Source organism: Puma concolor, chromosome F2 (assembly GCF_028749965.1).
Source record: "Puma concolor isolate L17-30 chromosome F2, mPumCon1.1.hap2, whole genome shotgun sequence".
Lineage (NCBI taxonomy): Eukaryota > Metazoa > Chordata > Mammalia > Carnivora > Felidae > Puma > Puma concolor.
The window spans coordinates 44,640,447-44,661,889 of NC_141684.1; the positions used below are offsets into that span (position 1 = coordinate 44,640,447).

At 43.7% G+C, this 21,443-nt stretch overlaps 1 protein-coding gene across 5 annotated transcripts in view; it reads left to right on the forward strand.

The window, feature by feature from the left end:
* Positions 1 to 1,513: 1,513 nt before the first annotated feature.
* RUNX1T1 (RUNX1 partner transcriptional co-repressor 1) overlaps positions 1,514 to 21,443 on the forward strand; it is a 142,490-nt gene continuing 122,560 nt past the window's right edge. Inside the window, exon 1 of one of the 5 annotated variants that reach the window (XM_086695083.1) lies at positions 1,514 to 2,030. Coding sequence is in view for 2 of the 5 variants with exons in the window: in XM_086695085.1 (XP_086551211.1) it covers positions 9,632 to 9,701 (70 nt within the window). In the remaining 3 variants the exon portion in view is untranslated. Of the gene's footprint in view, positions 2,031 to 8,487; positions 9,702 to 9,810; positions 10,023 to 21,443 lie in introns of those variants that run through there. The other 4 variants (XM_086695086.1, XM_086695085.1, XM_086695084.1 and 1 more) reach the window with 4 other exon arrangements.

Below are 21,443 nucleotides of genomic sequence, written 5' to 3' on the forward strand. Positions count from 1 at the left end.
CTTCTCTACAGAAAATATAAGTAAGCTTTGACATAATTTCCTACACAAAGGTGTTACAGTAGTGTATGTAAATTTTATATCTTAAGATTATTAATGGGGTTCAGATTTGCAAGGGGTGAAAAAAAAAGCTGTAATGCAGAAGTTCATATAGAATGTCCAACTTGATAAAATTTGAGATTCAAATTAACAGCATCATAATATCAAATACCAAGACTTAACATTACAATTCATTAATCCATTATAATTCATTAGTCAAATGTCCCAAGGAGAGGGCAGAATGAACAATGAGTGTTTTCTGGAAATGAATTGTTAAAAATTAGTAGAGTCTAAAAAGACTTCAGAATTGGAAGCTCCAGCTGGGTTTAAAAGGATGGGGGAAGGGATATTACTCACTATTACACATTTGGAGCACCACTTTAAAAAATAACATCCAGGAATGTCTCATCAGTTCCCTCTGCATCAGGCCACTCTGACTCTATCTTAAGCATTTTTTTTTTTTCCTTTGTAAAGATGAGATTTAGAAACATGCACATTGGACAATCTACATTGATGTAGGCCAGTTGGGAAAAGAACATGGTTTAGGGTAGGATTTCAAATTGTTGCACTAAATATAATAACATTTGCAGTAGTGGCACCGTTCCATAATAATTTTAAAAGATTTCATTTTACTTATTGCAAGCCATTATCTGATCATATTTGACCTACATATTAATATTTTCATTATCATTCAAGCCCTTTTTTGCTCTGTACAAACAAATTGTCAGCCCTGTTCACTGAGAGATTATTTATTTACTCTGGAAATATCTGAAATTCTTTCACCCTATCTTTTCCTCTGGGACTCTCTCCCCTCCCCCCCCCCCAAGTATTGATATTAATGTCTGGGGGAGGGGGACACATCCAACCAAAACGTGAGATAGAAAGAGGCCCCTCTAAACGGTATACTATGGGAGAAGTAGAAAAACAAAGAGGAAAAAAAAAGAAAATGATAATTGTTTTCTCTAAGGCTATTATCTAATGCGAAGGCAAATAGTCAGTCTGGAAATCAGCTAACAGAAGGGGATTAGAGAGGAGATCTGAGAGTGGCTTGATTTCTAGCAGAGCTGTCTCTCCAGCCAGTGATGAGACGCAGGCAGGGCAGCCAGGAGCGCTCCAGATGGCCGGGGAAAGTGGTCGTCTTGGGTTACTGCAGGGCACTCGGGCCGCCGGAGAGCAGGCGGCCCGGGAAGGCATCATTAGGGAGCCAGCCTCACGTCCAGCCTGCACAGGAGAGGGCGAGGCTGGGAGGGAGGCCGCCCGCCCGCGCGCCCTAGCGAGCCGGGCCTGCCCATTGTTAACATATACTTGACCTCCGTGACCCCTGCACGACACAGATGTCTCCCACCTCCACTTCCCCCCCCACCCCGCCGCGGGCCCTCCCCCCTGCACCTGGTAGCGGCCGCGCCGCCGCCTCCCTCCCGAGCGGCCGCGGCGCCCGGGGCGCGGGCGCGCGCCGGGGCCGGCCTGGTGCGGGCGCTCTCTGCGCACAGCGCGCGGCGCTCCTGCTCCCCGGCGGACGCCCGGCCGCCCTGCAGATAAATGCGTCGCCTTCCTCGAGAGTGAGCGAGGGCGGGCGAGGCAGACGCAGACGCCGCCTGTGACAGTGGCAATTCCCTGCGCCCCACATCACATTTGTCTGCCACAGCAGCAACAACAGAAAAGCGGAGGGAGGGAGGGAGGCGGGAGGAGGGGAGCGGAGCTCCGCAAGTCTTGGGTTCTGCGTGGAGGCTGCGTTTGGCTGGCGTCCCCGACCCCGGGCTTTTTGCACCGCAGCTCACAGTGCGCAGCGCCGAACGGCCGCAGGCGCTCCGCCGGCGACTCCGCGGCCTCGAGGCGAGCGCGCGTGGGCGAGTGGCCGCGGACACTCTGGCCTCGCTGGGGAAGGAACGCCGCGCCCTCGCCCCCTCGCCCCGCGGGCCGGCCGAGACGACGGGAAGTTTTATTTGCAGCTCGGAGCCCGTGGCGGATGGTGGGACTCTCCAGCCCAGTGCAGTGTAAGTGCCCGCGGGAGGGCTGGGCCGGCTGGCGGGCGGCGGGGACGGGCCCCCGGCTATTACGGTTAATTATTATTCTGATGACCGTCATCTTCATTTGGATTATTCGGCCGAGAGGCTGCAGGCTGTGCTTGTCGCTCAGCTAGGGTAGGACTACACACGGGGCCGAGGGGAACATCGTGGGTGATTCCAGTTGGAGATGACACTGAACTTCACGGGTCAGCTAAGGATGCAATTTTCGCTCTTTGATTCCCCGCGCAGTCTTTTTTACAAATATTTTTTTCTTTCCCCTCCATCATAGCGGCATGTAAGCAGGAAGATGTTGCGTAGCTCCCACCCCCCACCCCCGGACAGAACAACTGGTCAAGGTGCCCACGGTGCGTTTGGCAGGTGGCCCTGAACCAGCGTCGTGGGGGGTTTTAACTAGAAGGGACAGGCATGTTTCGATGGTGGAAAACTTAGCTCTAAGAGCAGGAGAGGCAGAGTGTTAACTTTGAGACCCGGCTGCGACTGTGGTCCGGGTGTTTTTAGCGGCATCTGGGCGCCCTGCGCCCGCCTGAGAACTTTCCCTGTTACTACTGGGCGTTTGGGGTGCTCGAGCCGGAAGCCCCCGGGTAGGGGGCGGGCGGAGTCTCCCGACCGGGCATCTCTCACCCGGACGGGTCCGGGGCTCCATCGCCGGCGATCGCTGGGCAGCGTCGCACCTGCCTTGACCTCCGCTTGGGGCCCTCGCCACTCGCCCTTTGCGGGGGGCTCCCCTCGCATCCCCGACTCGGCCTCGCGGCTCCCGAGCGGGGCGCAGAGCTTTGTGCCGGGCGGCTGCTGCCCAGCGGAGCGCAGACGGGGAGCCGCGTCCGCGAATTCCTTTCGTTTTCCAGAAGCCGGTCTGGTGAGGCGCCCGGGCCCCGCCGCCAACCGCTCTCCGCGAACCTTAAAGGACTGGGTTGGTTGGCGCGCCCAGACCCCTCTCCCGGGGCGGACTTTGCGCTGGCCAGGACGCCTTAAGCAGAGACGGTTGTGTCGGCCCAAAGCGCTTAAGTCCATTTTTTGAACACCCCCTCCTTTTTTTTTCCTTTCCTTTCTTTATTTTCTTTTCTTCTTCCTTTTCTTCCTTTTTTTTTTTTTCCCCTTGGTAAGGACGGTCAACCCTTGGAAAAGTTTGAGTGCTGGGATGCCGGGAAGTAGGATGTGAACCAAGACTGTTACTAAAAATAGTATCCACCCCCTCCGCCCCAGGCCTTTCAGCTTGCAGGGTTTGCCTGGGGAGCCTCGCAGCCCTCGATCTCCTTATTCCTTGCTGAGCAGAGGGGAGAAGTCTTTAGAACGTAGCCTTTTTTTTTTTTTTTTTTAAAGATTGGGCACCTCAAATCCCAGCTTGCCCCAGCCTGGCTGCTGCTCCCTGAGGGAACCTGCAGAATGTCGCTTTAAGGAATAGCTAGTATTCCTTGTGGAGAGGGTCCTGCACGACTAGTCACTGAGGCCAGGGCGAGGGAGTGAGGACCAGGAGAGCTGGAGAGGCCACTTCAGACCAACTTCATGTGCTTAATGTAACTCTGAGCCCCCTTGAATTTTTAACTTCGCTTCCCTTAATTAATCTGCCCAGGGCCTGTGTATAAATGGCTGTCCACAGCTGCTGCAAATTGATTTATCCCCTGATAAAGGTCGGGTTGCTGACCAAAGCATTTTCTTTCTACCTTCTGTGTGAACTGAAATCTGTTTTACAGGTTTTTGTGTTTTGTTTTTTTTTCCCCCTCTCCTAGTCTCCTTTTAAACATCTGTATGCTTTTTAAGTGCACTCAGTGGCTTTTATTATCTTCCCCCTCCCTTTGCATAAAACAGGAGTGGAACTGGTTCTGTGCCCAGTGAGCCCACACTCACTAGAATACAAATTGACCAGCTTCTCTGTGATAAACGGTTTGTTAGTGTTGGGGGCCTCCTTTTAGTTTATCGCTGTGTTTTGCCTTGACCATGTGAGTATTCTGCTGTTGCCCAGTTTCTCCTGTCACACAGTTCCTTAGAAAAGGTCAACAAACACCATTGTTTCTTAAACCATCATAGCCCCAACCTGGGTGTTTATGTCAGCTGTGATGTGGACAAACAGAAGCAAATTCATACTTCTGTGGATTTTCCCCCTGATTTCTCCTGAAAGTCTAATTTGGTATTAACATTACAGGGGCTTTCAAATAGCATAGATAGGGCTGTCTGGTTTCCTTTCCTTTTTTTTAGTGGTTGTTATTTTTTAAGGGAGGTCTGATCATCTCACCCAGGATTCATCAGGGAATCTTAGTTTGACCCAGGCTTTTCTTACAGCCAGGATGGATGCTGAGGAACTTGAAGACTATCATTGATTTACTTGTACTGTATTTAACATTTGGTATTTCTTTGGTTTATTCTTTCAAAAGAGAAAATTCCAACCCAGTAACCCAGGAATCAGGCTCATTCTGGGTGCATGTTAAAAACCGACTTTACCTAAGATTTATGCTAAGAGAAGAACTTTATATTAAAAGCCTTTGTTTAAGCATTAATAATTTTGTTGTAAACCATTTAGACAGCACTTTATGTGGAAAGCTAAATATTGAGTGGGAGCATTTGAGTGTGTATTTCTCCACACCTAGTCCAGTTCATACCTAATAAAAGCAATGGGGAAAATGGTCTATTTTTTCCTTAATGTTTGGACAACTCAAAGCAGCCCAGAAGTCTTTGAAATGATATTTTCCTTTGTCAGCGTGGTCTCTGTGACCCACTAACACTTGCTATTAATTTGATTTTTCAAAAACGATTCTTAAAGGACCTTCCTAACAAGAGGCATTATACTTGCAATACAATGCAAACTGCACTATTCAATTGGAAGTTGCTGGAGAGGGTAGGGCAGTGTGTGGTTGCAGCCACAGCACTGCAGCTTTTTAATATTTTCACAATTTGTCCTTCCTGAAGAAAAGTGAAATCTTGCTTTTAATGCCAGCATTGGATGATGAGCTCTCCCATCGAGGGGGTTAGTCTTCATGTTTGCAGAGAAAAGAGCCTTTCAAAATTGCAAAGAAATACACAAACGTAAGATGCCATTATCATTTATTTTATTGGAAAATAGAAGCTTAGCCAAAAAAAAGACTCATTTTTTTTTTTTTTTTTAAACATTGAAAAGGGATCACGAGAAAGAAATGCTTCCAATAGGAATGCTGGCCAGTGGTTGTCAGTTTAGGACATTCTTCACTGTCAAATCCTGTTTCTCACTTCTTTGATATGAACATCAGCTGACAGGCACTGAATACGGAGCCTTCTTCATTGAGGTTTTATGCAGGCAACATAGCTCTTCATAGCAAAGCAGTCTGAAAAATTGGCACCTGCAGGATTTGCATGTGAAAAAAACCCCGAGTCAGTTGCATTTTACTGGAGTCTATTACTGTAAGTTATGTAAGTTCAGTGAGAAAAGCTATTTATTGCTGTTTGGGTGTTTAAAAGTTCTTTTGTTTTATGGACACCTTATTCCTCATATAGTGATCCGCAGGCTTTATTGATAGCAGAAGCAGGGAGACGTGATCTCTGGCTTCATACAAGTGATTTATTATGGAACGGAGTAATTTTTAACCATGTGCTTACAGAGTGCACTTATAGTCATAGTTAATTTTTTACACGTGGCTTAAAAATGATAAACTTAATACAACTTTCAGAGTCATCGATCAGAAGTTAAATACATAAAATAAAGTGAACATAAATATCCTTTGAAAGCAACCCAGGATTTTAAGTTATGTTCTTTACTAGCAAGTTAAAATCTGTAAGAAAAAAATTAAATCTGTCATACGTCTAAACTTGAGGAAAAATGTGTCCCCCCCCCTCACCCCGCACTTGTTAAATTGTCACTTAAGTGCCTTTTAAAAGTATCATATTTGACCCTATTTATGCAAAATAATGAACAACGTTAAATCCACTGAAACACCTTTGTGAACCTGGTATTATCCATCACTGGGAATATTTTATCCAGAATAAGTTATTATTACCCAAAGAGACACCTTCCAACTTCACTTTTTTACAGCCATTAATATAAGAGTTCCTAAATAATGTTTAAAGAACAGTGAACATTTTATTAAAGCAAACATTAGTTCAGTTTAATGGAGGTAATTGTAAGTGATAAGACAGAGCAGGTTATCTCTGTGTTGTTTAAACAGAAGGAGCTACTTTGCACCATTTCCAGTGGCCATCTGTAGAAGAGAAGGGTTTGCACCTGTCTGTCCACACTAATTATAGATTAGGGCCAAAGAAATGAAATTCGAGGAGGTTTTCAGCTAATGAAATCCATACTGATTTTATTGTAAATGCGTTTTATGTAAAGAGGGTGATGGTTGAGTTATGAGTGAATAAATCGGTATGTAGCTGCTAGGCACTTGGTTTTGAAGCACAATTCTGCATTAACCTTTGATATTCAAAAAAAAATAAAAATAAAAAGGACAAACAACTTAGGCATGGATGCTAGCCTTTGTTTGCCATCCCCAGCTACAATTTAGTGAGTACCAGTGAGGTTCAGTGTACAATTTAAAAATGTGCTGTAAAGCAGCTTAAATGTTAAGAATATTCTAATGTGTTGAAATGCAGATGAAGAAGGGAGGTTTTGTTTTAACTTAGGTGCGTAAGACATTAGAACATTAGAAAGCTTTTTTTCTTTTATCTGCATTTCTGTTTCACATCCATGAGAAATTAAAGCAAAACAAGTGAGGAATGCGTTCTGCAATGAAAGGTCACATGAATGTCTACCACATCTGTTTATAGTAATTATGAACATAATTAACATAAGAATTACAAATGAAATAATGACAAGCTGAGCAATGAGATATTATGCCATAATGGTCATATGTTGGAATTCTCACATTATAGCACACTAGAATTCACATACTCAAAGAAAGAAAGAAAATGCTAGATTTTTATCTGAATTAATGCTCCCAAACTTATCTGCCTGGGGCAGATGGACTTCTTGCTCTTATAGGAAGGTAACCTATTATTAAGAAAAGAACTAGTTGAAATTAAGATTTCTGGTCTCCAGCTTGGACTTTAAGACAGCTGTGATTATAGGAACCACTTTCTGTTGTACGCTGATTCTGTGATTATGCTTCTTGATTATTGTATGGCGTTCTTCTTCTTTTTTTTTTTTTTTTTTTTTTTTTTTTTTTTAATTGAACGCTTTGCAGCAAAGTATTTGCTTTGGAAGAGAGTCATGGATTCTTCCCATTTGAGAATTGGTTGATCTTTTCTAGAACTGTGAGCCAAAAGTCAATGAACAAACAAGGTGGTACTAGGAGTGCTGTGCATGTACAGAATAAGAACATTGGCAGATTAGGTTTTGCACAGTTTTCTTCCTGCCTTTCGTGTTTGGATGCTTAAAAAAAAAAAAAAAAAAGTAAGCCTTTTCTGGGTTTGAAACTAGGAGTGCATTGTTTTGTTCTTCTAAATAGCATTTTGTCCCCCCAGGAGCTTGTAAAAATGTAGTGGGCATTTGTAAGTTGTATTTGTCTTCTTCCTAGAGTTGTGTTGGTTTTACGGGTATTTGCATGTCGGCTGTGTCCAAATTGATCTAACTAAAATGTTATAAAGAGGAAGGTATGTGTGATTGCGTCTGGTTATTCTGAATGCAGTTTTCTGTAACAGCTAGAGAAAAGGTGAAATGTGAGCTTTTATGAGAACTCAAATGATACTCCAGAAATCTGTTATTCAACTTAAAACATGTCAGAATGACCAATTTTCACCCATTTAAAGTTCACTTGATTTTGTAAGGTGCCCTGCCAAATGGCTTACTTCCTACACTTGCACCCCTCTCTAACTACTGAACCTGGCCACTTTTTGAAGATTTATGGAGAAATATTACCTTGTTCTCGTCTCAGTGATAACCACGAGGTTTTCCACATTATTGGATTACTGGAGGATTGTGGCAGACCCCTTTTTATCTGACATTCATTGCATGACAAGATTTTTCACACGTGCCCTTCCCCCCACCTATGTCCAGCTTATTTTCACTTTGCCTTACCTGTCAAATTTTTTCTTAATTCTTTTCTTGGGGTGGGCGCATGGGGTTGGGTGGGGGTGGGGTCCACCACACATGAAACTGGTTTTTGGCAAAGTGTTCTGCAGGGGAGTGGTGATGAAACAATGCCTCTTCTCAAATTTGTCTCTAAGAGACTGTCTTCCTTTTCTGTGTTTTTCTCTACTAAGTAGCCTTATGCTTCCCTCCCTGCTACCGTTTTGTCCCTTTCTATCCAGATCCGTATATAAGCTATGTTATAACCCGGAGTTTCACTGCGGCTGGGGTTACGGTGTATGTCATGCATAATTATGCAGTTTATTGGCTCCTTCATTCTGAACTTGCTCTCTTCATACTGTAGTGAGAGCTTCTTAACCAAGCTTCAGTGCCTTGAAATACAACACAACCAAATACGCCCCCTTCCCCCAATAAAATAACCTTCTTTGCTGCATTATCTGCACTCCATTAAGGATCTGATCAGATGTTCAGATTGTCTGATGGGTGCATTTAAAAGTGAAAAGGGGCTCCCATGGGACTACTCAGGTGTATCTCCCTCCTGACCCTGCTGGGGTGGAGGGTGAACTCTGGTCTGACGGAGGAACATTAGCTCTTGCTTGTTCTCTGATTGATTCTCGGGCTCTGGGTGGGTGAAGAGCTGTGAAGCAGCTCAGGCTGAGATTGATTGCCTCAATTTCAAATTCCCACCTCCAAAATAGACTCTCAGATGTATACATAGGGAACCCCCTCCCCCAACACAATTTCTGGAGGTGGAGCAGGTGTCTAAGTCACCTGTAGCTACCAATCACAAGTGGTCCTTCTTATCACAGGGATGCTGGCTGCACAAGTCTTCTGCTGGGACACTTTCAAGCCCAGGGAAAGACATTTCAGATCTGTGTCCATCTCCATTGGCATGGGTAGGGGAGGGCTGGAATTTAGGAGTGCTGGGGCCCGCAAAGAAAGGGACAAGAACTTCCACTTGAGGTTGGTCTGGAAGACGGCAGTAACTGCTGTGAGGGCTCAAATAGGTTTGTTTTGCAAATTGTGGCAATTCGAATGGAGGTGAGGTGGTGAATGTCTCATTGTTATGCTCTGCCAAAAAGAGGACTCTTGATCCCTTCTGACCTTGACAGAACCTCCAGAACGGTCACAGTCTGGCCCTGGAACCTGGGCGATGCAGTTTGCTAGTCTGCATTCCTCCCTTTTTCTGGGAGGAGGGGGCAGTTTTGGGGATTGTAGGCAACCCCCAGCGCTGGCTGTCACCCTCAGCCATCGTTGGGGCACCTTGTGCCCACTGGCCACCCCCCCCATCCTGGGGCCTGAGCCGCCACCCCCTCCATCCCTTTTGGTTTCTTCCCTCCAGCCTGTGTCTTTCCCCTCTCCGTCGCTCCCTCTCTCTCCCACTTTTCCTCCCTCTCCCGCTCCGTCTCACACGCACCCTCTGTTTATTTTCCTGCTTCCATCTGGGCCCTGCTGATATTGTAATCACCCTGATGCACGTTGGCTTCTCTCCTCTCCCTCCTGCGCTCACACACTCACTCACACACAATGTGCCATCCTGACAAGCCTTTTACTTCTGATAAGCTCCGATGTGTGTTTAATGAATACAAAGCCGCGGTCTGGGTGCCGCCTCGGCTGCGGCCGCCTCTCCTGCGCTCCTTTGCCAGAAGGTAATCTCCGTGAACGGGGAGGGGAGGCGAGCGGGGAGGAAGGAGGGGTGGGAAGGGGGGGGTGGGGGGAGCGGGGAAGCTGCTTTTCTCTTTCCCTCTCTCCCTTTCCAAATGATTCAGAAGTCGATAAGACCAGGAGAAGTGAAGATGTAACATGTTATCTGTCGCTCCTCTTAGCTGGCGGAGAGAATTTACATTTAAAGATTAGCAGAGGGAGAAAGAGAAATCTGCCTTTTGTTGTGTGGGGTTGAGGAGGAGGCATCAGTCCTGGCCTGGACGCTATCTCCCATCACCTCTGCTATCCAGACAGGACTCACCGAGGTGAGATTACCGGAGAGCCTTATCTTTAATTGGGTTTAGTTTTGCCAGTCTGAATAGGTTTAAAGAGACTCGATAAAGGGGGAACAATAGATTATTTATTGACTGAATGCTGAAGCCTTTAGATGAGGAGGGGAGAGAAAAAAGCTGCTTAACAACTTGATTAGTTTATTTTAATTTTTATTTTAAGGTGAGCCTGTCTCTCTTGTGGTGCAGGGAAGGGCCGTGGAACTTAGGCGAAACTGAACGACTTAAATGTCTTATTCTCTCTTCATCCCCCACCCCTCCCCGCTGTCATTACCATCTCCCTTATTTTAACTGGAGTTTCACGTACCCCCTCGTTTTAGGATTGATAAACTGAGCAAAAAGGGTAGTGGCTTTTGGAATTGATCCTTCGTGTTTGGTTTTGTGTGACTTGTTTTGAATGGGTGTTGGATTGATGTTAACGGTGGTGCCTACTTGAATGAGTGAGCAAAGGGAATGAAGGCTACTTTTAATATGCAATTGGTTGATTTTATGGTGTGGTTTCAACATGGTTTAGAGGAAAAAAAAACATCATTCTGACTCTGTTAGGTAGATTTGTATTTTGGATTTGAAACACGGAGTTTTTTCCTTGGAGTGGGTTTAAAAAAAGAAGAGTGAAAAAATGTTTTATTGACTCAAGAGTGTCTCTCAAAAAATTACGGTATCAACTTTGTAATGTTCTTAAAATGGATAAAAGTGAAGAAATTATCGTTTGCCTCCTACACATCATCAACATAGGTGTTTTCATAGGTAAATATGATCCAGTAACTAAAAGCCTAATTAAAATTTGTTTAAAGCCAGGGGGGGCATGTTTCCTTGTTGAAGGCGGCAGATCGATTGGGTAAGACAATAGAGACCCATTATTTCACTTCCATTGACTGAGCATATTGACATTTCAGGTTTGCTGTTGCCTCAGTGAGCATGATGAAACACTGAAATTCACAGACCAACTGGCCAGAGTGGCACATACATTACCGTATGTCATTTCTGCCTTCAGGTTACCTTATCACCCAGGCAGAATGGGAATGGACAACACGGAATCCTTCAGAAGGGGTAGAGCTCTTTTGGCTAAGAAACCGACAGGTAGCATGTCTCACGAGCACCTTTAATTTTACCCAGAATGGGGTGTCACAGAGAAACATGTGGAACACTTTTGTTTAAAAATCTGAGCTGCAGCCCAGCTATTAATTTTGCACATAGTACATATAAGGATACCCATTTTCAAGATTGATCTTTACCTGGTCTCAGATAACTCCAGGGAGCAGTTGGTCACATCACGTAGGTGTTTACCAGCTTGTGCTTGGGTATTAACTGTGCTGCCCCAGTCCGGGGCACTCAGACATTAGAGCACCTGCTAAATCTGTATCTATAAAAGAATATGTAAGACCCCTTCCAAAATAGGGCCTGACTTCGACTTTTTTGTTTCCTCTTTTCTTTTGGGGGTACAAAAGCGAAAATGGGATGTATATGTATTTTATGCCCATATACATGGTGTAGACCGTAATAAGTAAAAACAAATATGTGTATATTCCAAGCAGAGGCAGAGAAAATAGTAAGTATTTTCGTTATCTTCTTAGTATCTGTCCTTTTATACACTTCACATAGTCTTTGCATAACACAACTAAGTATTAGGCAAAACTGAGTCAAAGAAATTTGAGTCATACAGAAGTGAATATGGGGAAAAAAGCAGAAGGGACTTAACGTATTTTTTAAAAAGTTCAATGAAAATATAAAACTATCGTGAATATGCTTTATACACAGCAATTGTTGCCATCAAGTAGGTGACTGATGCCCTTTGCAGTGTTTAGAACAAAACTAGTCCTTTATACCATTTTCATGAAAATGTTAGGTTTCTATTTGATCAGCAGGTGCTGTTGAGATGAAAGCCATGTGTAAATTTTCAGAAGGCCAAAAGTGTCAATTCAGAAAAGGAAAGTGATAAGAGAAAATGCAATCAGTTTTCCTGTTTTCAATTTGTGCAGGATTTGAAGAGCTGTTTTGTTAAACCGCTGCATCTGCTCCAATATGAATATTGAGCCACTTCCACTAAAAATAACAGCCTATAATTTGGAAGCTACTGCAGTCTTTTGTTAGTGTGAGTGGGTTATTTAAAAACAAAAAAACAAAAAAAAAATTAAAAAAAAAAAGACAATTTTCTATTCTGACAATCTCTTGCCTCATGTGCATTTTCATTTGTTGGCACTTTTAGCCTCAGCAGATAAATGGTATTATGCAATTAGGACCTTATCTTGTTTGACTGTGAAAGAGGTTTCCATAGGTGAAAATCCTGGTAATATAAAAAGGGTTCACACAAAACAAAATTTGTTTTTAAATAATCTGCTTAAATATAGTTATTTAAGTTGAGATATCTGTTCCTTACATTTTCCAGTACTACAATTTTTAACTTGCTGCTGGCTGTTATAACAAAGTTAACACTATTCCGTTGCATACTGAGCATTCTGTGATTTATTTCACCTTTAATATACCTGCAAATGTAAGTTTAAACTAATCAGGGATATTTTACCTAACAGGGCTTTCAGAATCATTTTTTTCATGCTTAAATAAAATGATTAAATTATGCTTGAGTGCCTGCATACAAAAGCTTTAGCTTCTATAGTACTGCTAATCAAATAAGTTTTATGGACAGGGAAAGCACCACATTAGAGAAAAATTGGATGCATTCTACCAGTGACATTTCTAGGAGAGACAAGTTCTTTTTAAATCATCTAATATTAATTAAGAAAACCCTCACACATCTTAAATAATCATAATAAAAATAATACTTCATCCCTTTAGTAAGAAAACGAATGGCATTGCTCTCCATGTAAAACTGGGCATAGAGAATTAAGGTAGGAGGGAGACTGATGACATTTGGATCGGGTTCAGTATTGACTCTGTCCACAACTGCTCTTGGCTTGACTTGAGGCTAGAGAAATTGGTCCAGGTGGAGACGTGATCATTCCATAGGATCAGTTAGAGCTATGGCTTGACACTTGAATGGCCAGACACACTCTTCACAGTTAAGCTCAGAGTATCTCCAGAATGGATTAAGGGGAAGACGGACATGGGGACACAGTAGTAGGATGGCTATTAACAAAGGCGGCGTTTCTTCTGCAATGCCTACTCCAAAGAAGAGGTAGGAGAGGTGTTGAGTGTGTGTACCTGTGATCACATGTATGTAACCAGCCAAAGAATAATGCTTTTAAGAAATGTCATTTCCAGTTGGATGCCAAAGTGTGGCAAATCTTTCAGAGACCTGGGCAGCCATGGGGGTGTATTCCCTGGTACAGCACCAAGTTCTTTGCCCCTCTCAAGAAATGGTATCGAATCACATATCAGTATAAGAAAGAAACGTGTCTGCGTTAGGGATGTGATCTTGTAACGAGTTGTTTTGTGCTGAAGCCACCTTCGGCGTTGAAGCCTCTGTACCTTGTAAGGCGTCAACAGGGGGAAGCTTCTTGTGACTCTTCAGAATGGTCATGCTTTATAAAGTGGCTCTTACATCGGAGCCACTGATAAAGCAATGCGCCATGGTTGAGGTTGAAGGCATGAGACCCTCCTGTTTGCCAGAGTTGAAAACGGTCAGTGCTGCTGAGAACCACTAGCAATTTCACTGACTGTGAGGGATCTACTTACAAACAAAACAAAACAAAACAAAAACTGCTTTGGTAGCTCTAATTGAGATTACCTTATAATACAATTCCTGAGGGAATAAAGCAGGCATTTGTTTTGGAGATTTCACATTGGTCAAGCTCTCTAAAGCAAATCACCAGTTGAGTGAATAGGGCCTTTTGAATATAGATCTTGTCGGATGAGGACACAGATGTAGAAATTTCCCATTTGTCCCACAGTCGCAGCAGCTCTAAGTACCTTAGGGAATGTGATTGACTAGATTCATTAATTTTTCAACAGCTGGGTCCTAGACCACTTCTGAGTGTGCACTGACCAACCACCTAGTTGTTGGTCTTGGGAGAGAGAAGAACTGACAAACATTAGAGATCTGCTGTGAGCCTGGAGTTAACCTTCCCATACGTTGTCATTACTGACTTTAAGTCAATTACAAACCAGCCTATCACTTCATTTCGAACACTTGGGAAATGTCTTAGTGGCTCTTCCGGCTAGACCTTTTGCCTTAATATGGAAACCCGAGATTTTCTTGTGTCTCCCAACTTTATCACCTGCTTTGTTCCCAAGTTTGAATAATTAGAGGCTTATTTTCTGACTACATGGCTTAATATGCTTCTCAGCAGCCACGATCTGTGCACCCATTGTTTTCTTATGCCCTCACCCCAGCCTAGGAATCAGAGTTGGCTACTAGCTGATAGACATCCTTGGATATGCCCAAGTGTTTGCCAGTCTGTATCCCTCAGTACCTCCTAATCCAGGCTTTTCCCTTACTAAATTGTGTTCCCTCATCCTTCACCACACCAAAGCCAAGAGGAATCAGGTTGTTATTCCCTTTATTGATCTCTGGAGCTCTCTTCTGCCCAATGTCCCTCATCCCCGAGGCTTGGCCCATCACACTTGGTCATACTGTATTTTGATCTCTACATCTTCTACTTGGCGGGTCCAACTTCCCAGTCATTTCTTAAGAGGAGAGGGATTCTGCACTATTTGGAGTGTGCAGCTATACTTGTGTGCTGTAAAACGCTCTGTATTATAAAAAGAAAGATATGGTGTATACATTCCCCTGATGGATGGGTAAACTGGATTTCCCTTTCCAGCTCAGTCACTGTTTTGCTGTGTAGCCTGGGATGCATTCCAGCCTTCAGGTGAATTCTTCAGAAGTAAGATGAAGGGCAGATTCAGTGTTCCTTAGGCTTCTCAACTCTCTCATGTATGAGTTTGTGTGTGATGCTGAGAGGAGGCTTTTAAGAATTTCCCATGGTTAGGTGAATGAAAAAATTTCTTAATTTTTCATTTGGAGCTGGGGGCGCATCTCCTCTCCATATGGCTGGGAAATAGAATCAGTGTAGAACATCATTATCTCCTTGCTCTTCTCCATTGAAAAGAAGTGGCATTGAGCACAGGGAGACATTTTTTCCACAGCCATCCTGGATCTCAGATGACTGTGTAAAATTTTAGTTGTTACTCTACCTTTTTAAGAGGTGAATGATGGAGGAATGAGTCTGTTTATGCGGTGAGAAGGAATTAAATATTTCAGGTTTTGCTCAAGGAGAACAGCCTTTATGCTTTTACCTCATGGCTGCTGGACAAGATGAACTTGGTGCTTGGCGGCAGGAGTGAGGGGCTAGGAGCTAAACCATGGTGGTGATTAGTTGTGCTTACTAGGCATGCGCCGTATCCTGCTGTCTCAAGGTGTGGACTTAAGTCACTTGGAAATTTAGAAAGTGACCTCTATAAACCATTTTTGGAGAGAATTTGGTAAGTAACAGCTTCCTTAAATGAACAAGGGCACATTATCATTTGGTTAGGAATCAGTTCTTAACTAAGACTGAAGTTACCTTATTTGTATTGTCTGAAGAAACAGTCTGCTATTGGTTTTAAATGCCCAGTTATTACCAATAACACTTTGATTTCCTGCTTTAGTTTTTCAACAGTTTAGGCATTATTAGAAGTTTAAGCCTAATCTGTGAAATTGTCAATGAGGGAACTGGGCTGGATTTCTTTGGAACTTAGGAGCTATGGCATTCCCGTACTTACGATTTGATGAAGGAGAGCACTTTGTCATCATCCAGGATGGCAGTAGAAACTTCTGCTGCTTACTAGGAATATCTGCAATTGGCAAGACTTGGAAGTTTGTTAGCAATGGAAGCCACGCGAATTACTTTCGCTTCGCTGGTTGTAGAAGACTTTTGTGTTGGCATTCGGAGTTCAGTGGGAGGCCAAATCGAAGTGATTTTGCTTTTCTTCTTTTGGCCACCAAGGAGAATGCCTTAAAAGTATGAGCTCTTGGTTGGTACCTCACTTGACTGGATTGGTCATTGCATCAGAGAAATAATAGAGAAAATGTCATGAGATGTCATGGCAGTTTGTCTAAAGAAGCACAAGAGCTGGGTGGCTGCTAATCATAGGAGAGGAAACAGTGCGAGCGCAGCGATGGGCTAGAGGTGGTCGGTAGAGCACGGGGAGGGAAAACTAGCTGTCTGATGCTATTATGAAGAGTATTTGAGAAGTCTTTGCCACCAGACCTTGTGGGGAGCGCCCCTGTGCCACTCAGGTAGGGGATCGGAGAGATCTTAGGAAAGAAGGTAGGTCGTGGGACCTGCAAATGCTGGGGTACAGTTGTGGTGCCAGGGAACCAGCACAGCAGCGTCGCAGAGAGCATTGCAAATGCACATCCGGTTGGGCAGACCGAGTACCAGCACCTGGAAGGTCATCCCCCAGTGGATGCTGCACGTGTGGTGCAAGTTGCACCTCAAATGCAAAGTCTTAGAAAGTTGGTTGGTCTGTGTGCTTAAAACGAGATGTACTGTGCCCCGTTCCCTAACCTCAGGATCTAGGAAGATGTGAGCTGTAAGACAGGTCATGAAAGACTGCTAGTTTATTTCCTGAATCTATGCATATGTTATGTACACAGTGATGAGCAAACACAGCTGGGAAGAACAGCAGATGATATTGGGACTGGAAATGTGGTGTTTATCAGACTGACATAGTAATCCTTGTTTCCCGTGAAAGTGTTCTTTTTAAGTGACGTTTAGGATTCTGTAACTTTTACCACGTGTCAGACAAGTATTCTCAACTACCTTTTGCGTACCTGTCACACATTCTCATTCTCATCTCTAGCTGGGTTTATTTAGAAATGAGGATTTGGCCATAGCTGGGTTTATTTAGAAATGAGGATTTGGCCATATGTGGGTTTGACCTCTGATGGGAAGCAAACATGGACCATAAATTCTCATCCTTTTATTGAATAAGGATAGGTAGGTCCATTCAGGTCTAAATGGAACATAGATGTGATCAGTCTCCGTCGACTTGTCCAAAAGTGAGCCTGGATTTGGCTAGAGGCAGCAGGTATAAAATATCAGAGGACAATATAAATGAAAGAGCAGCAAAATGAGCAACCCATTAAACCTAATTCTCCTATTTTTTTAAAAAACTGTTTATTTATTTTGAGAGAGAGAGGTTTCATGAGTGGGGGAGGGGCAGAGAGAGAGAGAGAGAGAGAGGGAGAGAGGGAAAGAGAGAATCCCGAGCAGGCTCCATGCTGTCAGCGCAGAGCCCGACTCGGGGCTTGATCTCACGAATCCTGAGATCACGACTTAGGCTGAAATCAAGGGTGGGACATTCAACTGACTGAGCCGCCCAGGGGCTCCCAAATTTTCCTATTTTTAAAGAAACACATAGGCTCTTTGGGGAGTCCTATTAATGACCCCTTTTAGAGTATCTGAAAGAAAATTAAAAATTCACTCTGGCTTGTCAGTTGGGAGTAATAAATTGCTAAATATTGAATGGATGCCTGCTATGTGCAAAACGAGGTGGTAGGTATCCATGAGTGGGTGTACATGAAACTCAGTGCGTGCTCACGTCCCACTGAAGATAGACCCACTCAGGTCAAAGAAAACTGCTACCTAAGTTGGTGAGCCTTCATGACTTAACCGATTAAATGCACCAGTAAATGAGATTTTTTTTTTGGGGGGGGGGAGGGGGCGAGTTGGAATTTCACCTTGTCTTAAAACAGGATTTATCAAAGTGAAGTCATCACAATGGAATTCTGAGCGGTTACAAAGTAGGGATGTGGAGTACAGAAACCCAGATGTGGGAGAGGCTTTCGGAGGACTAACGGGGTGGGGTAAGTGGGGCTGGAGAGAGAATAAATTAAAGAACGTGGCTGTGTCAAAAAGGACCCATGGGTGATGATTGGGAAATAAACAGATCATAAATGTCTTGGGTGTGAAGCATTTTGATTTAAGCTTTATCTTCCGAGCAAGCCAGAAGTTTTTAAAACTGTGTCCTCGGGGTGGGACGGGGCGCGAAAGCTGCCCGGCCCGGGTTCAGACCCTTTTATTTGTCTTAGCACCGTGAAACCAGAAAAATTCTGCTTTCACAACAAATTGCTCTATATGTTAGATTTCTCTGGCTGGACTTCTTTTGGACAAAGGGTGCCATGGGGAAGTAGATCTCACAAAAGCCAAAGTAAAAACAAAACAAAAAGTCCTGCTAGGTAAGGCGAAACCATGGACCCGGGTGAGGTCGCGTTTCTCAAGAGCTGGTTCGACAGTGACCAGTCGGACGGATCAGAGTGGAGGAATGACTGGAGGCGAACCAGCCAGGAAGCCGGTGGCAGCAACTCAGATTTTAGATGTTGTAGCAGGATGATCAGGATTGGGTCTGTAGGACACAGGAGGAGGCAGATGGATGAGGCATTGCAAAGGAATAATCATTAGAACTTGGATATAGGGGTGGATTTAGAGAACTTGCATTATGTGTCCAGTGCATTTCTCTGGCCAGAATTTAGAATCACTCCGGTGGTTTAAGGAGAAGCTTCTCTACTCCTCACAGACACTGAGTGTCATGTGACTCAGAGTCTCAGCCTCCAGAGAGAAGACTCAGAGCCCAGGGGTGTATCCCTGCCCCAGGGAATACTGTGGTCTAGCCCCTTGTGGAAAATGGTGACAGGGCTGTGAAGTGATAGGTGTTCCTTCCAAAGTGGCTGTCGCATGGAGGATGTTTATTGATCTCTCTGGGACTTAGCTCCCTCCTGTGCTTTGGCTTCTTGCATGAATTTTAATCCGTTCTGAGATCCCTTCCGTTTTGTAGGTACCTCTGGGCCATGCGGGGTTATAAGAAGTGGTGAGGTGGGTTGGGTCAGACTCTTAACTTTCTAGCACAGCAACCTACCTATTTGACATTTCTCGAACACCAAACTTGTATTTGCAGGATAATTTGTGAAACTTCATTCAACTGTAATGTTACATAGAGGAGAAAAGACAGGGAAACAGAGGAAGGAGTCAGGAAGAGGCCCTGAAAGAGCCGAAGCATGCTCACAAACCAGTGTGCCCCAAACTTTGTGGGGACACACTCCCTGGGAGGGGAAGTGAGTTATTTCAACCCTCATTACTTGACAGTTATTTGAACCCACATTCATTCATTCAGTACCCCAATCGTCTGTAGACCAAATAATTTCATGCGATAACATTTTCAGAAACACTTTAAAAGAACAAAAACGTGTTAAAACTTTACTGAGTTACTAGAAACTTGTCTTTATGTGCTTTCTGACCAGCAGATAGTAAACACAATACTATTATATGAAGGACCACAATTTTTTGTTTGAAAATAGAGGCCCCACATGGGAAAAGTAGAGGAATCCCTTTTGCATGTGAAAGGGCAGTATTGAATCCTTAAGATTAAGTTGCTTGCAAATCATCTTCCCTGTTTAAGGGATTTTAGTTATTGAAAGAAACAACGGGGAGCCTGGGTGGCTCAGTCGGTTGAACATCCTACTTTGGCTCAGGTCATGATCTCATGGTTCATGGGTTCAAGCTCTTCATCGGGCTCTGTGCTGTCAGCACGGAGCCTACTTCAGATCCTCTGCCCCCCCCCCCCCGTGCCCCTCCCCCACTCGCTGTCTCAAAAATAAATAAACATTTAAAAAAAGAGAGAAACAAAAACAAAAATCTACCAATTTCAGCACTTTTAGGTCTGGGTTCATCAAGATAATGTTACTTCGGGGTCTTTCACCTTGTTTTGTCCAGAATCATTTAATTTGAAAACATACTGGTAGTTCTCTTTTTACTTTTTGAACTTTAACCAAATTTGGAGTTTGTGGTTTTGTTATAAAATCTCTCGGAGTGGAATTTTGTAAGACTTTTTTCCTCTGTTGTCAACTGTGCTTGATAAGAATTAATCACCGGCAGTCAGAAAAGGACTTCAGCATAAAAATCAATCTATAGTGTTTAAAAAAAATGAGACCAACTTACATGTGTTGATGTGGAATCATTCCTGAGATATATTGTCAAGTGGGAAAAGCCGGGAGCAGAACATTATGTGCCATATGCTACATTTGTCCAAAAGAATATGCATACACTTCTCCTTGCAGAGATATGTACCAGCATCTGACAACGGGAGTTGCTTTGGGGAAGAATGTGGGGCCCAGGCATGGTGATTGAAAGGAGATTTTTTTGTTGTATGTCACCTTGGTCCTTTGAGCGTTTTTGCAAATCTCGTACGTGTTTCACTCACTGTAAAGTTAGAGATTGCAGCATCAGACCCGGATTGGCTGGTTCTGGGACCCTGTCCTTCTGGGGGAAAGTCATGCTTCTGTCTTCTCTGCCAAAAGGCAGTGGAGTGTGGAGGGGAAGCGGCCCAGCTTCCAAGTGCTGTCCTACTTGGTGAATCTCCTTCGACTCCCCCCTATTCATCTGGAAATCATTCTCATCTGGATAATCATGGCATGACCTCATACGGTTGTCATGAGAATTACATGAGGTGTTATGTATGGAGCATAACTGTTAATAAAGACTTGCTTATTCTTAGAACATGACTTGGCCTCTTTGGAACTGCCCATCACGATTCTAGAAACCCCCTGTAGGACCTTCTCTTCTCTCCACATGACCCTTCTCAGTCACCTTGCTTCAGCAAATCCTTAAAAGAACATCTAGCCCTATTTGATGTCTGGGGATATAGAGATGTTCAAGGCATACAACACTCTGATTTGCTAGACCTTTCTCACTTCAGCCTTCATTAAGACCCATTTTCCAGGGAACACACTTTGTCATCTCCTAAGTCTCAAATGAAACCACTTTCTGAAGACTTCATGATATCTCTTCCTCAAACACTGGGTTTGTCACATCCAACTCTTTGCTACTATCCGTCTGATTCAGACTTGTCTGCTGGTTGTTTGTAAGTCTGGGACAATTGGGGTACTATTTGATGCTTTAAGTAAATTTTTTTTGAAAACTTATTTCTTGAACTCAAGTTACGTACTTGGTACCGTCCTGAAATATTTCATTGCTAAGACCTAAAAATCTTTGATTTCAACCGCATGTTGTTTCTCTCCCAGTTTCTATCTATCTCGGTCCCCTTTCATTGTGTTCTCTTATCATAGAATGTACAATTTATTGCTGCTGTATTTTGGCTTGTAAGTTTCTGCAACCAAAAAAACAATACAACCCCATCAGCTCTAGTCAGACTGTGCACTTGCATATTCATATGTGCACATCTTAACCCATTTTATTTTATTTTGTTTTAGTTATTTATTTATTTATTTTTACCCTGAAGTTCACAAGTGTGCTTTCTGTAAAGGGTGAAGTCCCTGAAATTGTAAGGAAAATGCTGTGTGTAGGGATGCATTTGTGAGCTGAAACTGTCCCTTTGGTCAGGGACACAACAGGGCTAAAAACCATGTTAGTGGCTCCCAGCTTCTCTGCTCCCAGATGCCCCCCACATTATCGCTTTCTCTCCTTTGGCTGCCCAGGGCTGCTGTTTTCTGGGCAGATT